This window comes from Anoplopoma fimbria, chromosome 3, assembly GCF_027596085.1.
Source record: "Anoplopoma fimbria isolate UVic2021 breed Golden Eagle Sablefish chromosome 3, Afim_UVic_2022, whole genome shotgun sequence".
In the NCBI taxonomy this organism is placed as follows: Eukaryota; Metazoa; Chordata; class Actinopteri; order Perciformes; family Anoplopomatidae; genus Anoplopoma; species Anoplopoma fimbria.
In genome coordinates, this window is record NC_072451.1 from 14,893,238 (window position 1) to 14,912,728 (window position 19,491).

At 45.1% G+C, this 19,491-nt stretch overlaps 1 protein-coding gene across 1 annotated transcript; it reads left to right on the top strand.

The window, feature by feature from the left end:
- The first annotated feature begins 124 nt into the window (after positions 1 to 124).
- On the top strand, positions 125 to 15,141 carry acin1a (apoptotic chromatin condensation inducer 1a). The gene is made up of 18 exons (XM_054596790.1): positions 125 to 299; positions 1,542 to 1,607; positions 1,737 to 1,848; positions 1,955 to 2,010; positions 2,216 to 5,026; positions 5,332 to 5,487; positions 5,718 to 5,803; positions 8,425 to 8,482; positions 10,407 to 10,446; positions 10,705 to 10,847; positions 11,000 to 11,143; positions 11,430 to 11,625; positions 11,950 to 12,095; positions 12,638 to 12,745; positions 12,855 to 12,962; positions 13,049 to 13,349; positions 13,648 to 13,748; positions 13,856 to 15,141. The coding sequence occupies exons 1-18, from the start codon at positions 162 to 164 to the stop codon at positions 14,171 to 14,173; spliced, it is 5,088 nt and encodes a 1,695-aa protein (XP_054452765.1). The 5' UTR covers positions 125 to 161; the 3' UTR covers positions 14,174 to 15,141.
- The last annotated feature ends 4,350 nt before the right edge of the window (positions 15,142 to 19,491 follow it).

Here is a 19,491-nt window from a genome sequence, read left to right on the forward strand (position 1 = left end):
AGCCAACAGTACTGACGGGTACTTGTGTGTGTTCAGGGCTTTGCGTCCTGAGGAAGGTTACATTTATCTGATACTTGCCGAGGGGAAGTCGTCGGCAGTGACGCGCGGTGGAGGAAGGCGTTGCTCGTCGCTCTCGCTGGGACTGACTAGAGGAACGGAAAATGGCGGACCTCGAAGACGTTACGCTGGACGGGAGACCGCTCCAGTCCCTCCGAGTAGCGGATTTAAAAGCTGCTCTTGAGGAGAGAGGACTTTCGAAAAGCGGGCAGAAAAATGCTCTCGTCAAAAGACTCAAAGGGGTGAGTTGTGCTCTGGAAACACGGGCCCCGCTGCTTCGAGCTAGCGGTAACGATGAGACGGGCTGGCGTCCTCTCGAGGGCCGACCGCCGAGTCTCTGCTGCCGAGCAGCGGGGAAGAGTTGTCGAGGCTAACCACCATTAGTCCGCCGAGAAATGCCTCTCTGTGCACCACGCTGCGGCGGAGCGGTGTTTTAGCCGTGCTTATTTTTTTCAACAGTAGCACCAACGGGAGTTTCATTAAGTTGGTGCTTGATTTCAAAGTGTGTCGGGGTAATGTTGTCCTGTTAGCTCGTTAGCTCTCCAGGCTAACGCTGAGCCGTGAGCGGTGGCCTGGTTTACATGAAGCCGTTCACGGTGTCGCTCACAAGCGTGTTTGTGTACACCGGGAGTTTACCCGGGAGGTTAACGCTACACGCCTTATTTACCAGCCCGTCAACTATTACCAGCGAACTCCGACTGGCTATTTAACGTCAATGCAGTGTTATCACATTGACGGGTTTTACTGTTTTCCGCGCAATTTAGCAATCATTTTGACCCACTATGAACCACAGGCCCCTGTGCTGCACAATGAATGTATGAGCCAGTTTGTTTACATTGCGACATATCCACCTCAACATGAAAGTTGGGACATTATTTTTTTTCTGATTTTAAGCGGGTAATCTGGTTAATTACCATTTGTCCGCCATGAAAGCAGCAAGTGGTGTTTACATTGCCCTTTCCATGTTGATGCTATGAGTGGCAGCAGAGCGGGAGGGATGCTGCATGGCTCGCCATCAGGACACAGATGGATGAATTAAAGTTTTGAAAAATTCAAACAAAGTCATGTCAAGCTGCATTTTTGCTTGCACCTCTGCCTGCCCACTTCATTCTAGATCTGGTCTGCTCTCCACCACAGTCTGCGAGCTGCCAGGCCTGATCTGAATGACCCTTATGACTCTCACCTAACCTTTTATCAAAAGCAGCATACTCCAAACCAGAAATTACTGAGAAAGATAGGCAATGAGGCAGAATGATGTTTGTCCCATCTATGCTGCTGGCATTACTGAGGCACACTGAGACTCAAAAAAGTTAGTCAATTATGGAAATATTTGTATTCGTATGGCAGTCATAATGAAAATGACTACTGAATTCAGTACACACACAGTAACTAGGTGGTCATGCACTCAGTACCATCTCTAAGAACTTTAGGAATACCTGCATGTACTGACGTTGATTTAAATATGTCTCTTGTCTCAATAACAGGCTCTCATGCTTGAGAATCTTCAGAGGACCTCCACCGCTCACATAGGACTGCAGCCAAACTCACAGGTAAGTGTCTAAAAGTTGCTTACATTGTCATATAAACAATAGCACAATATTTGTAAATGTCTGCAGAAAAGTATGTGGAAGTGGCCTTGAAGGCACCTATTCAACCTATTTGTATTGGTCTCTGTTTAGATTGGTGAGGAAATGAGCCAAAACAGCTTTATCAAGCAGTACCTGGCTAAACAACAGGAGCTCCTGAGGCAGCGGCTGGAGAGAGAGGCCCGCGAAGCATATGACACAAATGGTAAGTTTTTATAGAATCTACCACTGCCACATGTGTGTTATTGTTTACATCTCAGGTCCTCATTCAAAACATTTTGGTAACTATATTTTATGTCTTTTTCAAACAGAGCAAGAGGACCACACAGAAGTTAATAACAGTACATCATGCCCTCCTCAAGCTCAGGTCAGACATCACTTTATTTTCTTATCCATTGAAATCGCTCACATTCTTTAATCTTTTTGTCTCGAGATTCTTTGTGCTCCCAAACATTTTTTTGCACATTTAAAAGGAACTTGCTGGTAAGAATTGTTCCAGATCCTTTACTTGAAAGAACAGTATATATTGTTATGGCAAAATAAGCCTCAACCCCCTTTTTTGTCCTCATCAGGATGCCACGCCAGCATTGGCTGAGCAGCACAAGCCACCTGGCCCCTCCGGTGTAGATGGATTGTTTGGTGCAGTAAATGAGGGGGAGGGTAACAGGAACCAGGATGCCGACATGTCAGGTCCCCCTGCTTCCGGCTCTATGGCCATGCGCGTTCCTGCCGGTGAGCAGCGGCCAGAGAAGGGGTCTGCCTCGAACCAAGCCGCTGCAGACAGTGACGACGACGATAGCGAGGATGGCGACGAGGATGGCGAAGATGAAGATTGGGAAAGCGGTGCTCGGAGGAGAAGCAACAGAGAGCCGGCCAGAGCGCCCACGACCAGAGAGAGGTCTGGGGCATCCTGTCAACCCCCGCAGCAACACATGCCTTCCCTTTTGTCCCCTCAACTCCGCCAGCCAACTCCTCCTCCCTCTCCACCTCCAGAGTTATCATTCCCCCTGCCTGACACCCCTAAACAGAGCCCCCCTAGTCCAGATGTAGCCCCAGCTAGGCGCTCATCGAGTACCTCCAGCTCTGGGTCCTCCAGCAGCGGCAGCCGCAGTAGCAGCCCAGAGCCACAGAGGAGTGGACATGCCGAGCGCAAGCCGGGCCCACTCACCCTTCTGGCACGTAAAATGGAGTCAGAAGGTGCTTTCTCGGGAGCAGGATGGCACCGCCCTGGTGTGGAAGGTGAAAAGCAAGACGGCAGTTCTCTGGCTGCATTATTTCCTGGCAGAGGGCCTCAAGAGGGTCTGGTATCTGCCATCACTCACACAGCCAATGCAGCAGGTCATGCGTCATTTCCCACGGTTCCAGGCATTAACCAGGGTATCATAGGAGCACATTCTGCCCATATTCAACTACCCTTTGGTGTCCTCAAGGCCACTGCAACAGAAGAGAGGGACTCTGAGATGGAAAGAGAAAGGGCCCTTGATCTGGAAAGGCAAGAGAAGCAGAGGAAACTTGAGCAAGAACGAGCGATGGAGGTAGAGCGGGAAAGAGCTCTTGCGCTGGAGAGAGAAGAAAGAGAGAGAGCTCTGGAGAGAGAGAGAATTGAACGTCAGCAGGCCTTAGAAAGAGAAGAACAAGAAAAGGCTCTGCAGCGGGAGAGAGAACTTGCCCTTGAACGAGAGAGGCATCAGAGGGAACTAGCTTTGGCTAAAGAGAGGGAAGAGCTAGAGCAAGCTATAGCTCAAGAGAGGGCCCGGGAGAGACAGAGGGAGATCGAGAGACAGAGGGAGATCGAGAGACAGAGGGCCCTGGAGCAAGAACGTCTGGAGAGAGAGAGGCGAGAGAGAGAAGAAATGGAGAGAGCCATGGCCTTGGAGCAGGAAAGAAGGGAGAGGGAAAGGGCTCTTGAGCAAGAGATGCTTCAGAGGGAGAGAGCTCTGGAGGCTGAGAGGATAGAGAGAGAAAAGGCGTTAGAGCAGGAAAGGTTTGAAAGGGAAAGGTTGGAGAGACACAGAGCCTTGGAGCAAGAGAGACTAGAGAGAGAGAAAGCCTTGGAGCAAGAGAGACTAGAAATGGAGAGAGCCCTGGAAAGAGAGCGACTAGAGAGAGAGAGAGCCTTGGAAAGAGAGCGTTTAGAGAGAGAGAAAGCTTTGGAGAAACAGCGACTAGAGAGGGAGAAAGTCTTGGAGCAAGAGAGAATAGAAAGAGAAAGAGCTCTAGAGCAGGAACGGCTGAAGCAGGAGAGAGCCCTAGAACAGCAGAGGTTAGAGCTTGAGAGGAAGGAAAAGGAGAGAATTGAGAGAGAGAAAGCCTTGGAGCAAGAAAGGATAGAGAAGGAAAAGGCCTTTGAACGAGAAAGGGAGGAAAAAGAGAGAGTGGAGAGAGAGGCAGCCCTGGAAGAGGAGAGGAAGGAGAAGGAAAGAGCCGAGAAGGAGAGGAAAGAGAGGCTTGAGAGGGAGAAAGCTCTAGAGCAGGAGAATATTGAAAGGGAGAGAGCCTTGGAGAAGGAGAGGGCTCTGGAACATGAGCGGTTAGAGAAGGAGAAGGCCATGCAGAAAGAAAAGAAGGAGCAGGAAAGGGCCCTGGAACAGGAGAAAGAGAGAGCTAGGATGGCTGAAAAGGAGAGGGAGAGTCACCTGCCTCCATCCAAGCGTGGCCGTGAGATCGGTCTCACCCCCCTGCCCACTCCTCCCCCCCTCTCCACTGCACCAGATAGAAAGTCATCAACAGAGACAGAAGAGCAGGGAGATGACCATGCTTCAAAGCCCCAGGGTGAATCAGCAGAATCCATGTCACCAACACCCCCGATGCCTCAATCCTCATTCAAGAAGTTCCGGTTCTTAAGGGACACCCCGATTCACGTCCAATCTTCCTCCCCTTCCATGGTCATCAAGCGACCCCGTAACTTCTCCGATACCCCCCAGCCCTGGGCCTCGGCTGTCTCCTCCCTTACCGATGTCGGGGAACGCCAGGAAGAAGGACTCCAGCCTTCCGCTGAACAGGAAGACCCACAGAAGGGGACAAAACAGGAGGTCGTTGCCAGGGCACCCGGGTCCATGGGGGCCGTGCCTGAGAAGGAGACCAGTCTTGGTACCACTCTGGTCCCAAGTCCCAAAAAGGAAAAGGCCATAAGCTCAGTGTCGGAGGACAAAGAAAAGGAATCCACCAAAAAAGTAGATGATGAAAGCCGTCCTACACACCCACTGGACGCTGCACAGCGTAGAGGAAGAGATACAAAGAAGGAAGCGAAACAAGCAAGACGAAGATCATCATCTAACGATTCCTCTTCCTCAGAATCAGACTCTGGGTCCTCATCATCTGGGTCGTCTGGCTCATCCTCCTCCTCTCAAGAGAAAACCCGCTCCACTACAAGAGGTAGAAAGGTAAGTGGAACCTCTCTCCCCGACCCTCACATAAAGTGCCTCCTCATCATCTTGCAACGTTTTCATTTGTCACAGAAGCAAAAACTTGTATTCATGCAAAGTGTTTTCCATACAACAGGAAAAGCCCCTGTCTCTGAAGCTTTAAGCACAACAGCAGTCAGCTATGCATAACATTTTGCCTTATCTATCAGTAGCCGTTAATCTGTCACTCAGATGGCATTATCACTGCAGTCTTCTATAAACATATTGGGGGAGAAATGTATGTTCTTGGTGCATAAAATGTTGCTCTATTTGTCTCCTTTTAGGATGGGAAGCCTGACAGAGATACCTCGCCACAACACAGAATGACACTAGAGGCTAAGGCTGAAGGTTTAAAGGAAGCTCAGAAAGCCTCCCCTTCCAAAAGAGAGATGTCTGTAGAGAAGAGTAACACAGCTGCTGATGAAGACACTCGCACCAAGGTCAGTTGCTCAGAGGTTAATGAGCAACCAGACTTTTTTTTATTTTCATTTGAATATTTGTTACAATTGTTAAGATTTATCTAAAATCTAAAAAAAAAGGTTATGCTACAGACAAATGTTATGGCTTTATTTCTGGTATTTATTTTTCCCTTTGATGGTGTAACCTGAACTATGTAGACAACTTTAACGTATATAATATTTCACACTTCCTGCCCTGTTTAAACTTTTAGAAAATGTTCATGGAAGCACCAACCAGAGAGGAGTCACAAAGGAAGAGAAAGGACAACGAGGGAGAGGAGGAAACGGACAAAGAAAGGTCTGCTTTTAAGTCTTAGTCTTATGGAACACATCCTATACATTGTGCGTGTGTGTGTGTGTGTGTGTGTGTGTGTGTGTGTGTGTGTGTGTGTGTGTGTGTGTGTGTGTGTGTGTGTGTGTGTGTGTGTGTGTGTGTGTGTGCGTGTGTGTGTGTGTGTGTGTGTGTGTGTGTGCGTCAAATTTTAACACACAGGTGAATGAATCTGTCCTCATAGTCAATTGGACATTTAGTATGAAGTCAATAATGTCAACAGTTCATTCTTTGATTCAGAACTACAAAAGTGAAAAAAGCCAGTGAGGGTCCTACTTTTTTGGATAAATTGCTTAAATTGACCCTTCGCTTAGTGCCGCCCCTCAATGCAGACTGACCAATCATAGCAGGGGCGAAAGGTCAATTTACATTTTAATATACATACCTGGTTTCATCCCTGTATGAGTTTGAGAGTCCCAGTATGATATCACATGCAAAGGCTGTTGTGATTGGTTTGTTCGAGCCGAGGGAACATTATGTTATGACATGATTGTTAGTACAGTTCAAGTAAATACATTTTCAGTACAATCTCCTGTTCATTATGAATTCATTTTCTCACCTAAAACTCCCAGGGGAAATGTCAAGATTTAATGGGTTTTGAAAAAAATGTTGATGATTAACAATGACTTTGCAGGCTCTGCTTCTTTTCTCTGCTTCTACTTTTCAAGATGAAGCATAAGTGCATCTGTGCCACTCACTGTTGCATACTTACAGTCCACAAGAAAGTGCATGCAATTGAAAATTTAAAAATGCATCATGCACAGAGGAAATAAGTGAATTAAAATAAATAATTAAGAATAACCTAAATGTGTATATGAGGGAAAGCAGCAATTCAATTCGTTGGTGAGTTAAATAGTAGTGATCGGTGCCCTAAATATGACATTGTGTAGCACTCTCTGAACAATGTCTTTATAGCACTAGTTGATGGAAACACATGCTGATCGACATTGAAAAAAAATATATAATCCCATGTGTATGAATGGTTAATACAGCATTACATGGAGCCCACAGTGAATAATGGTAGAAATATAGGTGTAGGTTTTTTTTTGACATAGACAGGATCTCGTCTGAATTACTACTTTCCTGCCAAAGTTATTGATGGTGAGAATTCATTTTAAAACAGGCAAGTGAAAATATGTCAAATACTTTTTTCAAAGCTATGACAGGCTGACTACATGGCAACCATTTTAATAGTAACCACTGTATAGGGTAAACATGGGAATCAGTGCCAGACTTTTCTCAGCAAGTCTGTTCCTCAATGTCGTTGTAAAAATCCTCTGACTGAAGACCTGTTTGAACATTGTAGCGCAGAGCCTGATAACTGTATGATGATAAATCGGTGTTTTAGAGATGCCGGGTTTTGACTTTCCCATCAGGCGATTGATGAGGCTGCCTTGAAGCCGGTGTGGCTGAGAGGATGCGGGTCCTTTTTTTTTATTTATACACCGTCCTCTTTTCTTTTTTTCATCCGTTGCGACATGGCTGTTCTCCGACGGTGGCTTTAGCCGCTCGTGCCGGCCTGTTCTCCCTACAGCGGCTCAGCTAAACAGCGGGCGAGGGTTTGTCCGTCACAGGTTGTGGTTGCCAGGCGATACGGACGTGAAGAATGCGTTCAGAGAAGAGTAGTGTCTGCTGAGAGAGAGAGAGAGAGAAAGGGGGAGGGAGGGAGAGAGAGAGGGGGCTCGTTGCGACGCAGCCGCTTTAGTAACAGCCGCAGCGTTACTAAATGCTGCGTTTTATCCGAGCAGTTCCTTTTGCACTGTAGTCCCCCCCCGTCCCGTCCCGTCCCCCCCCCCAAGTAAATTTGAGTCTGAATGCGCGAACGTGTTCCGAATGTGCGCGCACGAGGATGCCATGAGAACGTGAGGCGCGCGCTCATTATCCAGGTACCGTGTGGCGGTCGTTGACTGTTCCGTCCGGACTGGACGTGCTCGGCAGGTCTGAAGGAGGACTGCGGTGGCTCTGCACCCTCTTGACTCCTCAACTCGGTTCAGTCCTTTGACCCACATTGAAGAATTAGGAGCAACGTATCTGTGAAATGACAAAGTGACAGTGGTCCACAGCGTGAGATGCGCTTAAGGCGCCGTTATTTTAGCATCACCTGGTTGCTGTTTGTGTATCTCAGTGGAGTAGGTTCAATTGCTGAGATTTAGTAATACGTTTTTTTTTAATGCTGCCTTGTTATCTAAGTTTAGGGCGCCATATTTGAAACGTTCAATGACATTTAAAGGACCATAGTAGTGCCTTTTTAATGTTTAGCCCATTTTAATACAGATTATATGTACTTAATGTACCAAGGCAATCCTTAGATATTTGAGGGGGCTTGTGCATTGCTATTCTCACATTTTTAAAATTATTTACAAATCATATATATTATTTATTGTATTATGTGGTGTTAGCACAGTAAATTCTGTTTAATTGCGCCTTACAAATCTACCACTGTATTCTGTTGTATGCGTTTAGCCTTAATACCTTTTTACCCCCCTTATTTTTATTTATTTTTATTAATAAAAAAACGGAAAAAAAACTTCCTTACCCCTCATCTGATCCTTTCTTTCCTGCTCATATGTATTTTTCACACCATGCAGGCAGGTGAAGGAGTCTGCCATGGCAGAGCCGGAGAAGCATCCAGAGACCAGCGAGGAGGTAAGGCACCTGAAGAACCACAAATCATCTTGGTCCTCTAAGCTGTCGGAAGCCGAGGAGGACTTTAGATGGACTGACCCTTTCTTAACTTTTTATAGTTGAATCTTTATTATATTACATGTAGGTCTTTTTGATTATATGTCTATATTCTTTGTTAAAAATACTTTCTTTACCTTAAAAATATATCTTTTTAAATATGGTTGTTTGGTAAAAACCTTTGTTGGCACTGTCATAGGCAGAAACAGCAAGGTCGTTTTCTCACTGTGGCTGATGTTTAAACCCCAAATGATTGCTTTGTTATAAAGGTGCTCATGCCTCTTCCATTGCCCCTATTGGTACCTGCATACTACCTCTGCCACTACTACTACTTCTACTACTACTGCTACTGCTACTGCTGCACCTGTTCCACTGTCCCCAAGAATCCAGAGTTGACCACAGATAAGCCCCCAAGCCTGCACTGCAGAGGGACACCCCTGGCAACAAAAGCTGCCTCATTTTCATGGATATGGCTGGCAAGAGCTATTGATTGGACCCGGAGATTCAAAGAAGGGGTCGGCTAGTCAATGTTGGCCACCTCTCTTAGCCTTTTATCCACTAATCAGGCAACGTGCCCTTAAAATCAACATGGAGACAAGACAAGCAAGGTTTTTTGCTCACGTCAAGTCAAGCCTGCTGTGAGACTCTCAACCACTGAATAGTTTTCATATTATTTTACTTTGAGACGTTTTTAACCCACTTGCAGAGAAAAATGGGGCATTATGGACATGTCATTTAAGATGGATGGTGAACCGTAACATGCTTCACAAAGGACATTTTGGATGTTTCTAATCTCTTGGAATGGGATTCTTAATTCTCCAGCGAATAACTTTCTTGGATACAACCTGAGTTTTCAAAGAGGCCAAAGCTTTTACCTGGACTCAATGGGCTTGATAGTTTTATATGAACTGAAGAAGGACTTCCTGTTTGAGTTCCTTTCTGCAACAAACATCTTTGGATTTTTGCTACTTTGTGACTCTCAGTGCGAACTTGCTGCGCCTCAAACAAAACTGAACACTAACATCAAAAATTGACATTTATGTGCACAGTGACTGTTGACAACATTCAACGTCTGGTCTCCAACTATTTGGACTCATTTTTTGCCATTATAAGAGCCTGCTGCATTTTTAAAAGGACTAATGCCAAAACACCTGAGGATGAATGCTTTGGCCAAAAGCATTTAAAAGGCCAACCCAAATGAACTATTGATACCATCCTGCCAGCCAACACGCTTACAGATTTCCATCCAAACATCTCAGCCACCTTTGATTGGACCCTTGTTGCCTAAATACAGTACATGCAGTCGTGATTGGGCCATATCCAAACCAGTAAGGATCAGGTGTCAGTGGTACCAGGGAATAAGTAGACGTTTACTCAATGTTATATTTCATAGCAGTTATTTTGAAAATGCTTAATTTACAATCATACCCTGTGTAGTCTTTGTTGGAGAAGCAGCTTTAAAAAAAAAAAAAAAAAAAAAAATGTTTATCTTATTTGTGGCCACTGCAGTTTAATCAAAATGGCTCTATACTTCTGTCTGATAATCTTAAATCTTAGTTGATTTTCACTTCTGTGAAACTAATTGGAGTTAATGACAGAAAAATGAACTGAAGTACTTTCACCAGATCCTTGTTTGCATGATAGAGACTGCAACTACAGTTTACTATCAAGCAATTATGAATGGCATGCACAAAATAGCCCGCTGCCATTGAGTAGACTTGAATTTCAAAAAAGACTTTCCACAGCAGTTTCTATCATTCACTCTCAGCCCATACTTAACCCCTTCCTGTTATTGTCCAAACTTTCCTCCAACCTGTCTTTGACCACTTGGTGTCAGCCTCTCACCTCTCCCTTGTATTGGGTTGTTTTTTATCTTCTTGTGTTTCAGACACCAAAGGCCTTCTCAGCTCGTAAGATCTCTATTAGCAGTAAGTCACCCTCCTAACTGGCTCCTCTTTAGCAGCAGAATGTATGCATTAATTGCCCTATTGGTCTAATGTTTGGGAACTCCACTATTTGGAAATCTTGGATAATTTAGATTGCATGATCATCATTTTTCAAAAATATGTTGTGTACATAGATTTGTGATGTCATATCATATACTCTTATGCTATATATGCCATGCCCTGGAGGATTCATTTTTTTTTTTTTTTTTTTTTTTTTTTTTTTTTCTTCTGTCCTATCAGGCAGTAAATCATCCCCAGGCACTGGCAGTGCAGAGGGCGAGCAGGACTCCGGGGCTGCGGCCGGTCGCAAGAGGAGGTGGGGCTCCAGCACAGCTGTCACTGCCAAGAAACCTTCCATCAGCATTACCACAGATTCACTCAAGGTATTTCAAGCCTAATAAGACTGATTGAAAACGGCATTGTTGTTTCTAGTAATGCTCTTGTGTATACACCGATGCACTTGCATTGCTTCTGTCCTCTGTGTTGACCATTGTAGGCCCATTCGTCTCATGAATTATCTGTCCTTTGCCCTCAGTCTCTGATCCCAGACATTCGCCCGTGTCTCGGGCAAGAGGCAGTAGTGGACCTGCACCCTGAGGAAGCTGTCCTCTCCGGGGCTGAGGATGAAGAGCGGGAGCGCTCTGACCAGGACCTTCAGATCCGACGCACCGTCACACAGGTTTGTCTAAAATTGTTTACTCAAAACCCTCACCACTCTCTCCAAGCTGCGTTGCTATTCAGCAGCCAGGCTTAAAACCCAGATACATTCTAGGTCGGGCTGGCCTGGGCATGCTTCGAACCCCTAGTGTCAGCAGTTCCAGAGCAAAATGAGAGCAGAGAGCAGCGTGATATAATGTGGTGCTCCATCCTTTGAAAAAAAAAATTGCTCTATGCTCAATCCAAAATCCTGCTCACGCTGCGCACCACCAACACTCTCTGGTGATGATACCTTCCCTGTATTGCAGGTTGTACACTTGGAGAGCCAGGAGAATGGACAGAAAGAAGCAAAGATGAGCAGACATGAGGAGTCGGAGGAGGATGACCCGCAGGGAGACGGAGAGAGGATAAGGGCGCATGACGAAAAGATAGACACCTCATTTTCTGGAGCCATGGAAACCCAGTCTCCAACACACACCAGCCATGATGTAGAAATCAACACTGGTAATTAATTGATCCATCACAGTTTGGTCTTCATCTAGCATTACATTGACCAAAAGAAATCCCAATATTTGATTTAGGAGTTGATTTGACTTAAAGCTAACCTTTACAATTATTTTTCTTTGTAATAACACAACTGACAATAAATAGTCTACACACTGTACTTTACACGCTGCATTGACAGTAATCCAGGTGTAGTTAACAGTTACGACTGTGATTCTGTTATGGTGTAATATAGAAAAATTCTATTGAGTATAACAACTAAAGGGACCGTGTCAGTGAAGTAATCAAGACACGATGTTTTCTGCTCTTCCTTCTCCATCCTAGTGACCCCCAGCGACACCCTCATTCGTCGCTCTATCAGCCAGCAGAAAACGGGTGTTTCCATCACAATCGATGACCCTGTTCGCACGGCCCGGCAGCCATCGCCTCCTCGCGGCAAAGTCTCCAACATTGTTCACATCAGCAACCTGGTGAGAAAACGCTGTCCTAAATACAACTACAAGCTCTACTTAGGTATTAACATTCATTGATTATGGTGTTCAAAGATGGAAAAAAGCAGCCAAACAAGTGATGTCACGTGTGGTAATTATATTGAGCTGCTGCCTGTGATTGCAGGATTTACAGTTCAGATGGTATTGTGATTTGAGTCACGGATCGGATCAGCACAAAAAGGGAGCAAATATAATTTTGACAATGCCCCTATGTTTTTTATTTTTTTGCTGTCTATACCGACACCCAATCATTGATTAGCCTTTTTTACTTCTTTTTTGTTCTGTTACACCACTACCTATTATGACCTAACCATGTGTCTTCATTTACACACTTCCTTGAACCCATGTGCATCTTTTATAGGCTTAACCACCTTTGTCACTTTCCTAAAAAGCAGTGTGTTTGTAGTCTTAAACTCAATGTGCAGTATTTATTTTTGTTTATCTTTATGGTATGTATCTGAATATGAATTGTATGTATGTATGTATGCTTGATATTTTTGCATTTAAACTCTTTTGTTTAGGTGAGGCCATTCACTCTGGGGCAGCTTAAAGAACTGCTCAGCAGAACTGGCACCCTGGTGGAGGAGGGCTTCTGGATCGACAAAATCAAGTCTCACTGCTTCGTCACTGTGAGTTATAACAAGCATGTGTTTTCTCTGATAGATCTGAGTCAGACTGCTTTTGCCCTGTGTAAGGTTCTTCAGTGTGTAACAGATCTACCCTCTTCTCTGTGTTTAGTACTCTAGCTCAGAGGAGGCCGTCGCTACACGGGCATCTCTTCATGGCGTGAAATGGCCTCAGAGCAACCCAAAAGTCCTCAGTGTAGACTTCTGCCAGAAAGATGAGGTAAGACCTTTTTGTTATCAGTCTTTTTTACTCTTAAGCCCACAATGCTAAGCTATCTGTATCCTGAGCATATGTCTGTTCTGTAGCTGGACTTCCACAAAGGCTTGGCAGACAGACCCGCAGCAGAGGAACAGGGGCCCGGCGCCGTCCGTGGTCGCACGTCGGGCCTGCCCTCTCTCCTCCCCGAGCGCGACCAGTGGGCCGAACGCGAGCGCGAGATGGAGCGCCGGGAGAAGGCTAGAGCAGAGCGGGAGTGGGATCGCGACAAGGTCAGAGAGTTTGGGAAACCGGGTGAAGAGAAGGAGGGAGCTCCACGGAGGTCACGCTCCAGAGAGAAACGCCGCAAGGAGAGGGGAAAGAGCAAGGAGAAGAAAACGGAGAAGAAAGGTAAGAGATGCAGCCATATGTTTAGACTTTGGGTTAATACAGTGTAGAGATAAAATAAATAAATCCATTAGTCAATCAACAGAAAATGAATCTACACGCAAAAATATTCACTGGTTCCACCCTATCAATTGTAAGACGAGACAGTTGAAGAAGTACCTTAAGCTTTTGGCCAAGTGTGAAAGGCTTTTTAACTATTTTCTGACATATTATTAACCAAACAATGAATTGAGATATAATCTATATTAAATAGAAATATGAGCACTTGTTGCAGCCCTAATATTGTGCATGTTTTCGGCAGAGAAAACAGCTGAGGATCCCCCTGCAAAGCTGCTTGATGATTTGTTCCGCAAAACCAAAGCGGCTCCTTGCATATACTGGCTTCCACTCACGGACGAACAGGTGAGACACGTACCCGTTTACACTTTGCGTGCTGCTTTTAATGCATCACTTTCAAGTACATAACCATCTAATTCAAAATATCGCTTTGTGCATTCTCTTCATTATAGTTTGTTCAACGGGAAGCTGCCAGAGCAGAGCGCATGAAGGAGCGTGAGAAACGGAGGAAGGAGCAAGATGAGGAGGAGGAGAAAAAAAGGGAAGAGGAGCGCAAGGAGAGGGTGAAAGCTGGAGGCGTCCCAACTGGAGAGCGCAGTGAGGGTGAGAAGGAAAAGGAGAGGGAGAGGGACCGAGACAGAGGTAGGGACAGGGAGAGGGAGAGGGAGAATGACAAACGCAGGGATGGCTACCGTAGGCCAGAGGGCCGCGGGGCAGGCGGGGGCCGACGCTCACGCAGCCGCAGCGACCCACGAGAAAGGCGACGTTAACGGCCAATCACCTGACGGAACTGTCCTGGAGACCACCCTCTTCCATTTGCCTTTCACTACATGTACTTTGTTACAACTAAGACCCAACAGAGGACCAACTGATGTCGTCACCATCTCCCAAATTGTCACCTTTTTTAAAGCACATCTACACCTACACACATGCTTAAAGGGGACCATGATTTTTTTGCGGTGTTGTTTCCCAGAGTGCTGTACGACGCGTGTCTGTCGAGGTTTGATATATTTTCTTCATACGTTTGCCTTTCTTTTTTCCCTTATTTTTTGTCTTGACGATTTTTCGCGGTATGGCACGCTGGGTAATTCTCATTATTTCCCCAAATGTTCCCCATTTGCCCCAAAGTGTAGGTGCCAATTATGATTTGCTATCAGTCGTCGTCGCCTCAGTGTTTTAACAGCTCTGAAATCTGGATGAGGAATCCTTTTGTTGCTGCATGTAGTCCAAGGCTCTCCTTGCCGGTCCAGCCTAAAGAGAAAACTCTGACCTCTGTGCAGAGGCTTGCATAAATCAGAAAATATTGGAATAAGTGTGTTTGGCATTTTGTACAGACATATAAGATAACTGAAAATCAAGTCTTTATATGAGGCAGCTCTGGGGTATTTTTGGACAGGTGTGGAATTACTACTAACGCAATGCAGTGTTCCTCTCTCCCTCTATTTAGTTAAGAGATGAGACGATTCTCTGTGGGGGGGAAATCGATGTCTGTCACACCTGACACAAGTTATTATCATGTCCTTATCATTGATTCTCTTCTTCCTCCTTCCTTTCCTCCTCTTCCTCCAGTCCTCTTACCCTGTAGTGTCTATACAGGCCCAAGAGGGGAGGTTGCATTATGAGTGTCCTCACCAATGGTTTTAATATTGTTTTTTAATCCTTATTTTATCATTTTAGTACAAAGTTGTTTTTTTTTTTTTTATTATTTCTTCTTTGAGTACGCCTATCAGTGGTGAATGTACAAATAATAAAAATTGAAATTTGAAATTACTGTCACATTTCTTTCCATTCTCCCTGCTGACGGGGTTTTTAATGTAGTTTCTTAATTGGTCCTGGGGTCGCAAAAATGTAACAATTTTCCGGGGATAGTTCATTCCAAGCAAAGTACACAGTTTAATCCGGGTGTACACTTAGGATCCACAAGGTGTCAGTCACACCATATTGTGCACCAGGTCAGTCAGGAGGGTTGTCACAAGGTGAATGACTTAATGCAGGAAAACTAAGCATATAAAGGAAGAGAGTGCTATAGTAAGGACACGGTGATCTACCAGCTTCTTATACTATCTCTATAAGGGAATTTTTATCCTTTTAATCAATGCTCAACCAATAGCGTTTTCATTTAACGTTCATCCTAATCTTGTGGTTTCCTCCATGATGGGACAGTTAACAGTCTCTGCTATCCATACCTTTGTTACCAACCCTTCCCTTCTCCCAGTTTGCAGCAAATCATGTATTTGCCCTCTTCTGTTCCATCTCTCCGGTCTTGACGTTCATCCTGCAGAGCTCAGCAGTGCTCCTATATAATTACAGCCCTATGGTCGCTGAGCAGAACATTTTTCTGCCCTGATGCAACACTGTGTGTCTGGACTCTGTGAGGACCAGTGAATCCTTCAACCTGGCATCTCGCTGGCGACCTAAGAACACACTTCTAACCGAGGCAGCCTGCTTGGAATGAAAGCGCTGAAGAAAGATTTGGTCTCTAATCACTTTCATTAAACAAACAGGCGGAGGAATCCATGTAAGTGTGTCACAGCGCCTGTGTGGTGGTTTGTACTAGGCAGTTGAAGGTTTTGAAGATAAGTTGAAGTTTGGGGCAAAGTGATGAATCTTTAGGCCAAATGGAAAGTCCGAAGGGATTGTTTCTGTTGAGTCCGAGGACAGAGCGTGTTAAAGAAAGCAGCAGGACTAGGGTAAAAGAGGGAAGGCGAGTTCATAACACTGACAATAAGCCTACAATATTAAGGCCATTCAGCCTGAAGACAGCATGGCCCGCTACAGCCTTATTCATTACACGCAACCAGTAAAGCAAGATAAAACATTTACATATCTAAAGTACTTAAAGCCAACAATTTGCTTTTTACAAATCCAGCTGACAAAGCAATTTTAGCATATTTGGAGTCATGTTGCAACAACAACAAGAACTGGATTCCTGACAAATTCCAGTCCAATGGTCCCACTCCTTTTAAGTCTTGTCTGGTCTATCCTAACCGTAACTATTCAAGGTCAATGCCTAACCTCAACCATCTCACAAAAGTTGCGCAAATCGAGGGTTACCACCTAGACACGACCATCTAATGCTGTCTCCTGAAAGCAGCAGTACCTGAAGTCTATCCATTGAAAGCTGACGCCACCAAAGAAAACCCCAACTAACAAGAATTTTAGTTTGCCTGCCAAGCTCTGTGAAATGCCATATTTGGCAATGATCTTTCTTGTAAATCTAAAGTGTAACAGCAGGACATCACTGTGACCACCGGTGAAGAGAGAAGATGACTCAAAACCATGTGTTTTTTTTGTTACAGAACCACCAGTGACATCACAGCAGACCACCTGTGTCTGGTGTAGAGCTCAGGTCAAAGCTAAAGGCCTCTCTGACCAGCCAGTCAGCTGTTGAGAGCCACTCTCAAGCTGAAGAGTGGGCAGTTTAAAAACAATATGTTTTTTTGCTCTGTAAGCAGTCCCCCAACCCCTCCGCCTCCTCTTCTCCTCCCCTCCTCAGTGTAACCACATGGGCCTTTGTGTCCAGCACTGTTAGGAACTCGGCACAGAGGCCCACCGAGCTCCGCTTTCAAAGGCAACCTCTGATGTGGCCTTTCTGATCTCTGCACGTCTCACTGACTCTCCACTGACTTGGGAGTTTTTCTTTCTCTGTCTGAGTCCTTTTTACCCAAGGTTGTCTCTCACTCACTCACTCACTCACTCACTCACTCACTCACTCTCACTCACTCACACACACGCACACACACACACACACACACACACACACACACACACACACACACACACACACACACACACACACACACACACACACACACACACACACTCTCTTATAGATGTCCTCGTAATCTTTGACTGAAGGGAAGCTGGCCTTTGTCTAGAAAACACATGGAAGAAGGGTTGGAGGGATGATGAAAGACGGCGATATCTTGACAGTCGGTCTAACCACTCCTTGAAGTTCAAAACCTCCCTTGATGCATACACACCCTTCCCCCTCCTCTAAAAGTCCTCCCCTCTTGTCTCCCCCTCCCCGTCTTTGTGATGACATGTATGTGCTTATGGAAACCAGATGTGACTTGTTGCGATGGAAGAGGCGAGAGAGAGAGAAAAACCTTGCATGAGGTTGTATGAGACTTCATTAATAAACTGCAGGAGATCTAGGAAGGGGGAGTCGGGGGGGGCGGGGTGGTCTTACTGCTTCTCTCTTGTGGTCTTCAGATTTCAGACAGTGACTGTGTATATATATTTAGATGCCAGATGAAATGTGCCCACAATCCTGACCAAGGCCCTGAGCAGAGAAGGGGGGGTTTCCTCGCGGATATGGCTGGGTCAGGGCGAGGGTAGCCTGAATCAGCATCTCCTATGATGGAGGTGTTTTTTCTGCAGGGCATTAGGAAACCACGCAATATGAGACGTCTCTGTTGCAACCTAAAGAAGTTGAAATGTTGATTGTTCAACTTCCCTGCACCTGTATTTTTGTCGCCCACACATCACCTCCCTCCGACATTTTAAAGAGACTGCTCCCACGGCACCGCGCCCCGATTCAAAGTGCAGACATTGTGTTTAGTGGAACAAAAGCTGGCACGTAGCTTTAAACTGATAGCTTTAAGCAGATTCAGCACAGAGGGGGCAGACGCGGGCAAAAACTGCACAGCTAAGAAAACAGATCATCAACCATACAGGCATTTAAAATATCTGTTGAAACAGAAAACTGAGATTAGGACATCTGGGGCACCCACACAAAAAAAGTTCAACTAATGGGGAAAGTTATTTTCCATGCAGAGCCCAGAGTGTAGCTAAATGGAATAATAAGATGCAGACACAACGGAAAAAGTATTAGGTATTGATCCCGCTCTTTCACTGGCTGTGTACGCCACTAATAAACCGTGTGTGTGTGTGTGTGTGTGTGTGTTTGCAGCAGCTCTACTCTAAGAACTACTCTTGCACCCTTCCAGAGTAAAAAGTATTACACTTTGTTTAAAGGTCAACATTTTGTTTCTATTTTAAAACCATGAATGCACTTGAATAGAGAGCAAAATTCCGTCAAGACACTCATTGCTCAATTTGTTAGAATATTGAGATGAATTTTTATTATTGTCAGTTTAAAAGTTCTGCTGAGATCAGGCACTACAGTTAAGATCTACAGCAATGTTGGCAGCTCTGTGTGGCTGTACTTAGGCACAGTGGGGCTTTGAGCTTAATGCTAATGTCAGCATGCTAAAATGTCCACAATGATAACATGCTGATGTCTAGCAGGTTTATGTTTAGCGTGTTAGTTTAACGTGTTAGCATGCTAACATTGACAAGTATAGCCGAGGCTGGTGGGGATGCGCTTAGTTTTGCAGTAGATGGTGGTGCTAGATGAAAAGTTACAAATCATTCTGAGGGGAATTCGTGTGTCTTGGTGGAGCTAGAGTCAGGGGATCATTATATTGGTGGGTAACTATGAACTTCTGTATAACATTTCAGGAATAGCCATACAATAGTTGCTAAGATATTTTATTCTGGAGGATTTTTAACTCAAAGCCAGTGTAACTTGGGGGTCGTCAGTTTCAAAGAGAATGACTTTGGCCAGGCACAGTGAGTCTTAACAAAAAGACTCAAGTTGCATTTTACCTCAGGCGTGTCAGTTGTGACCATTTTTTTTATTTGTCACCCACAAGTTTCTCAACTTTATAAAATTGCAATAATATAATGCTGGGTTGTCCCTTTATGGGACTGTCTTATCTGCCTGATGGTGGCGCTCAAAAGGAAGGCCAGAGATGTCACTTAATGACTCATATGAGCACAAACATGCAAAGCAATTTTCATGTCAGTCCCTCCAATTTGCTCTGGAAACTTTTTTGGTCACCAGCAATCACATCACCTCAGCTCTTTGGTGAATTAATTGACCACCAGCTCATGCTCTTTAGGTTTTATCTGTGCGTGTGTGTGTTTGGTTGTGTGTGAGAGTAAGAGAGACAGAGACTCCGGAGAGAAACCCCTTGTTCTTGTTTGTTGTATTAGTGCTTGGTGCAGCATGTGGCAGTGTTTTAACTGATGCAAATGAAAACCATGTGTAACCTATATAGCCACTCACCAGTTCGCCTCC

Excerpts from the sequence above, each read along its gene's own strand:
- acin1a (XM_054596790.1), top strand. The coding sequence starts at position 162 with ATGGCGGACCTCGAAGACGTTACGCTGGACGGGAGACCGCTCCAGTCC. Across the intron at positions 300-1,541 it reads TCGTCAAAAGACTCAAAGGG|GCTCTCATGCTTGAGAATCT; the intron begins GTGAGTTGTGCT and ends TCTCAATAACAG. Across the intron at positions 10,447-10,704 it reads TCGTAAGATCTCTATTAGCA|GCAGTAAATCATCCCCAGGC; the intron begins GTAAGTCACCCT and ends CTGTCCTATCAG.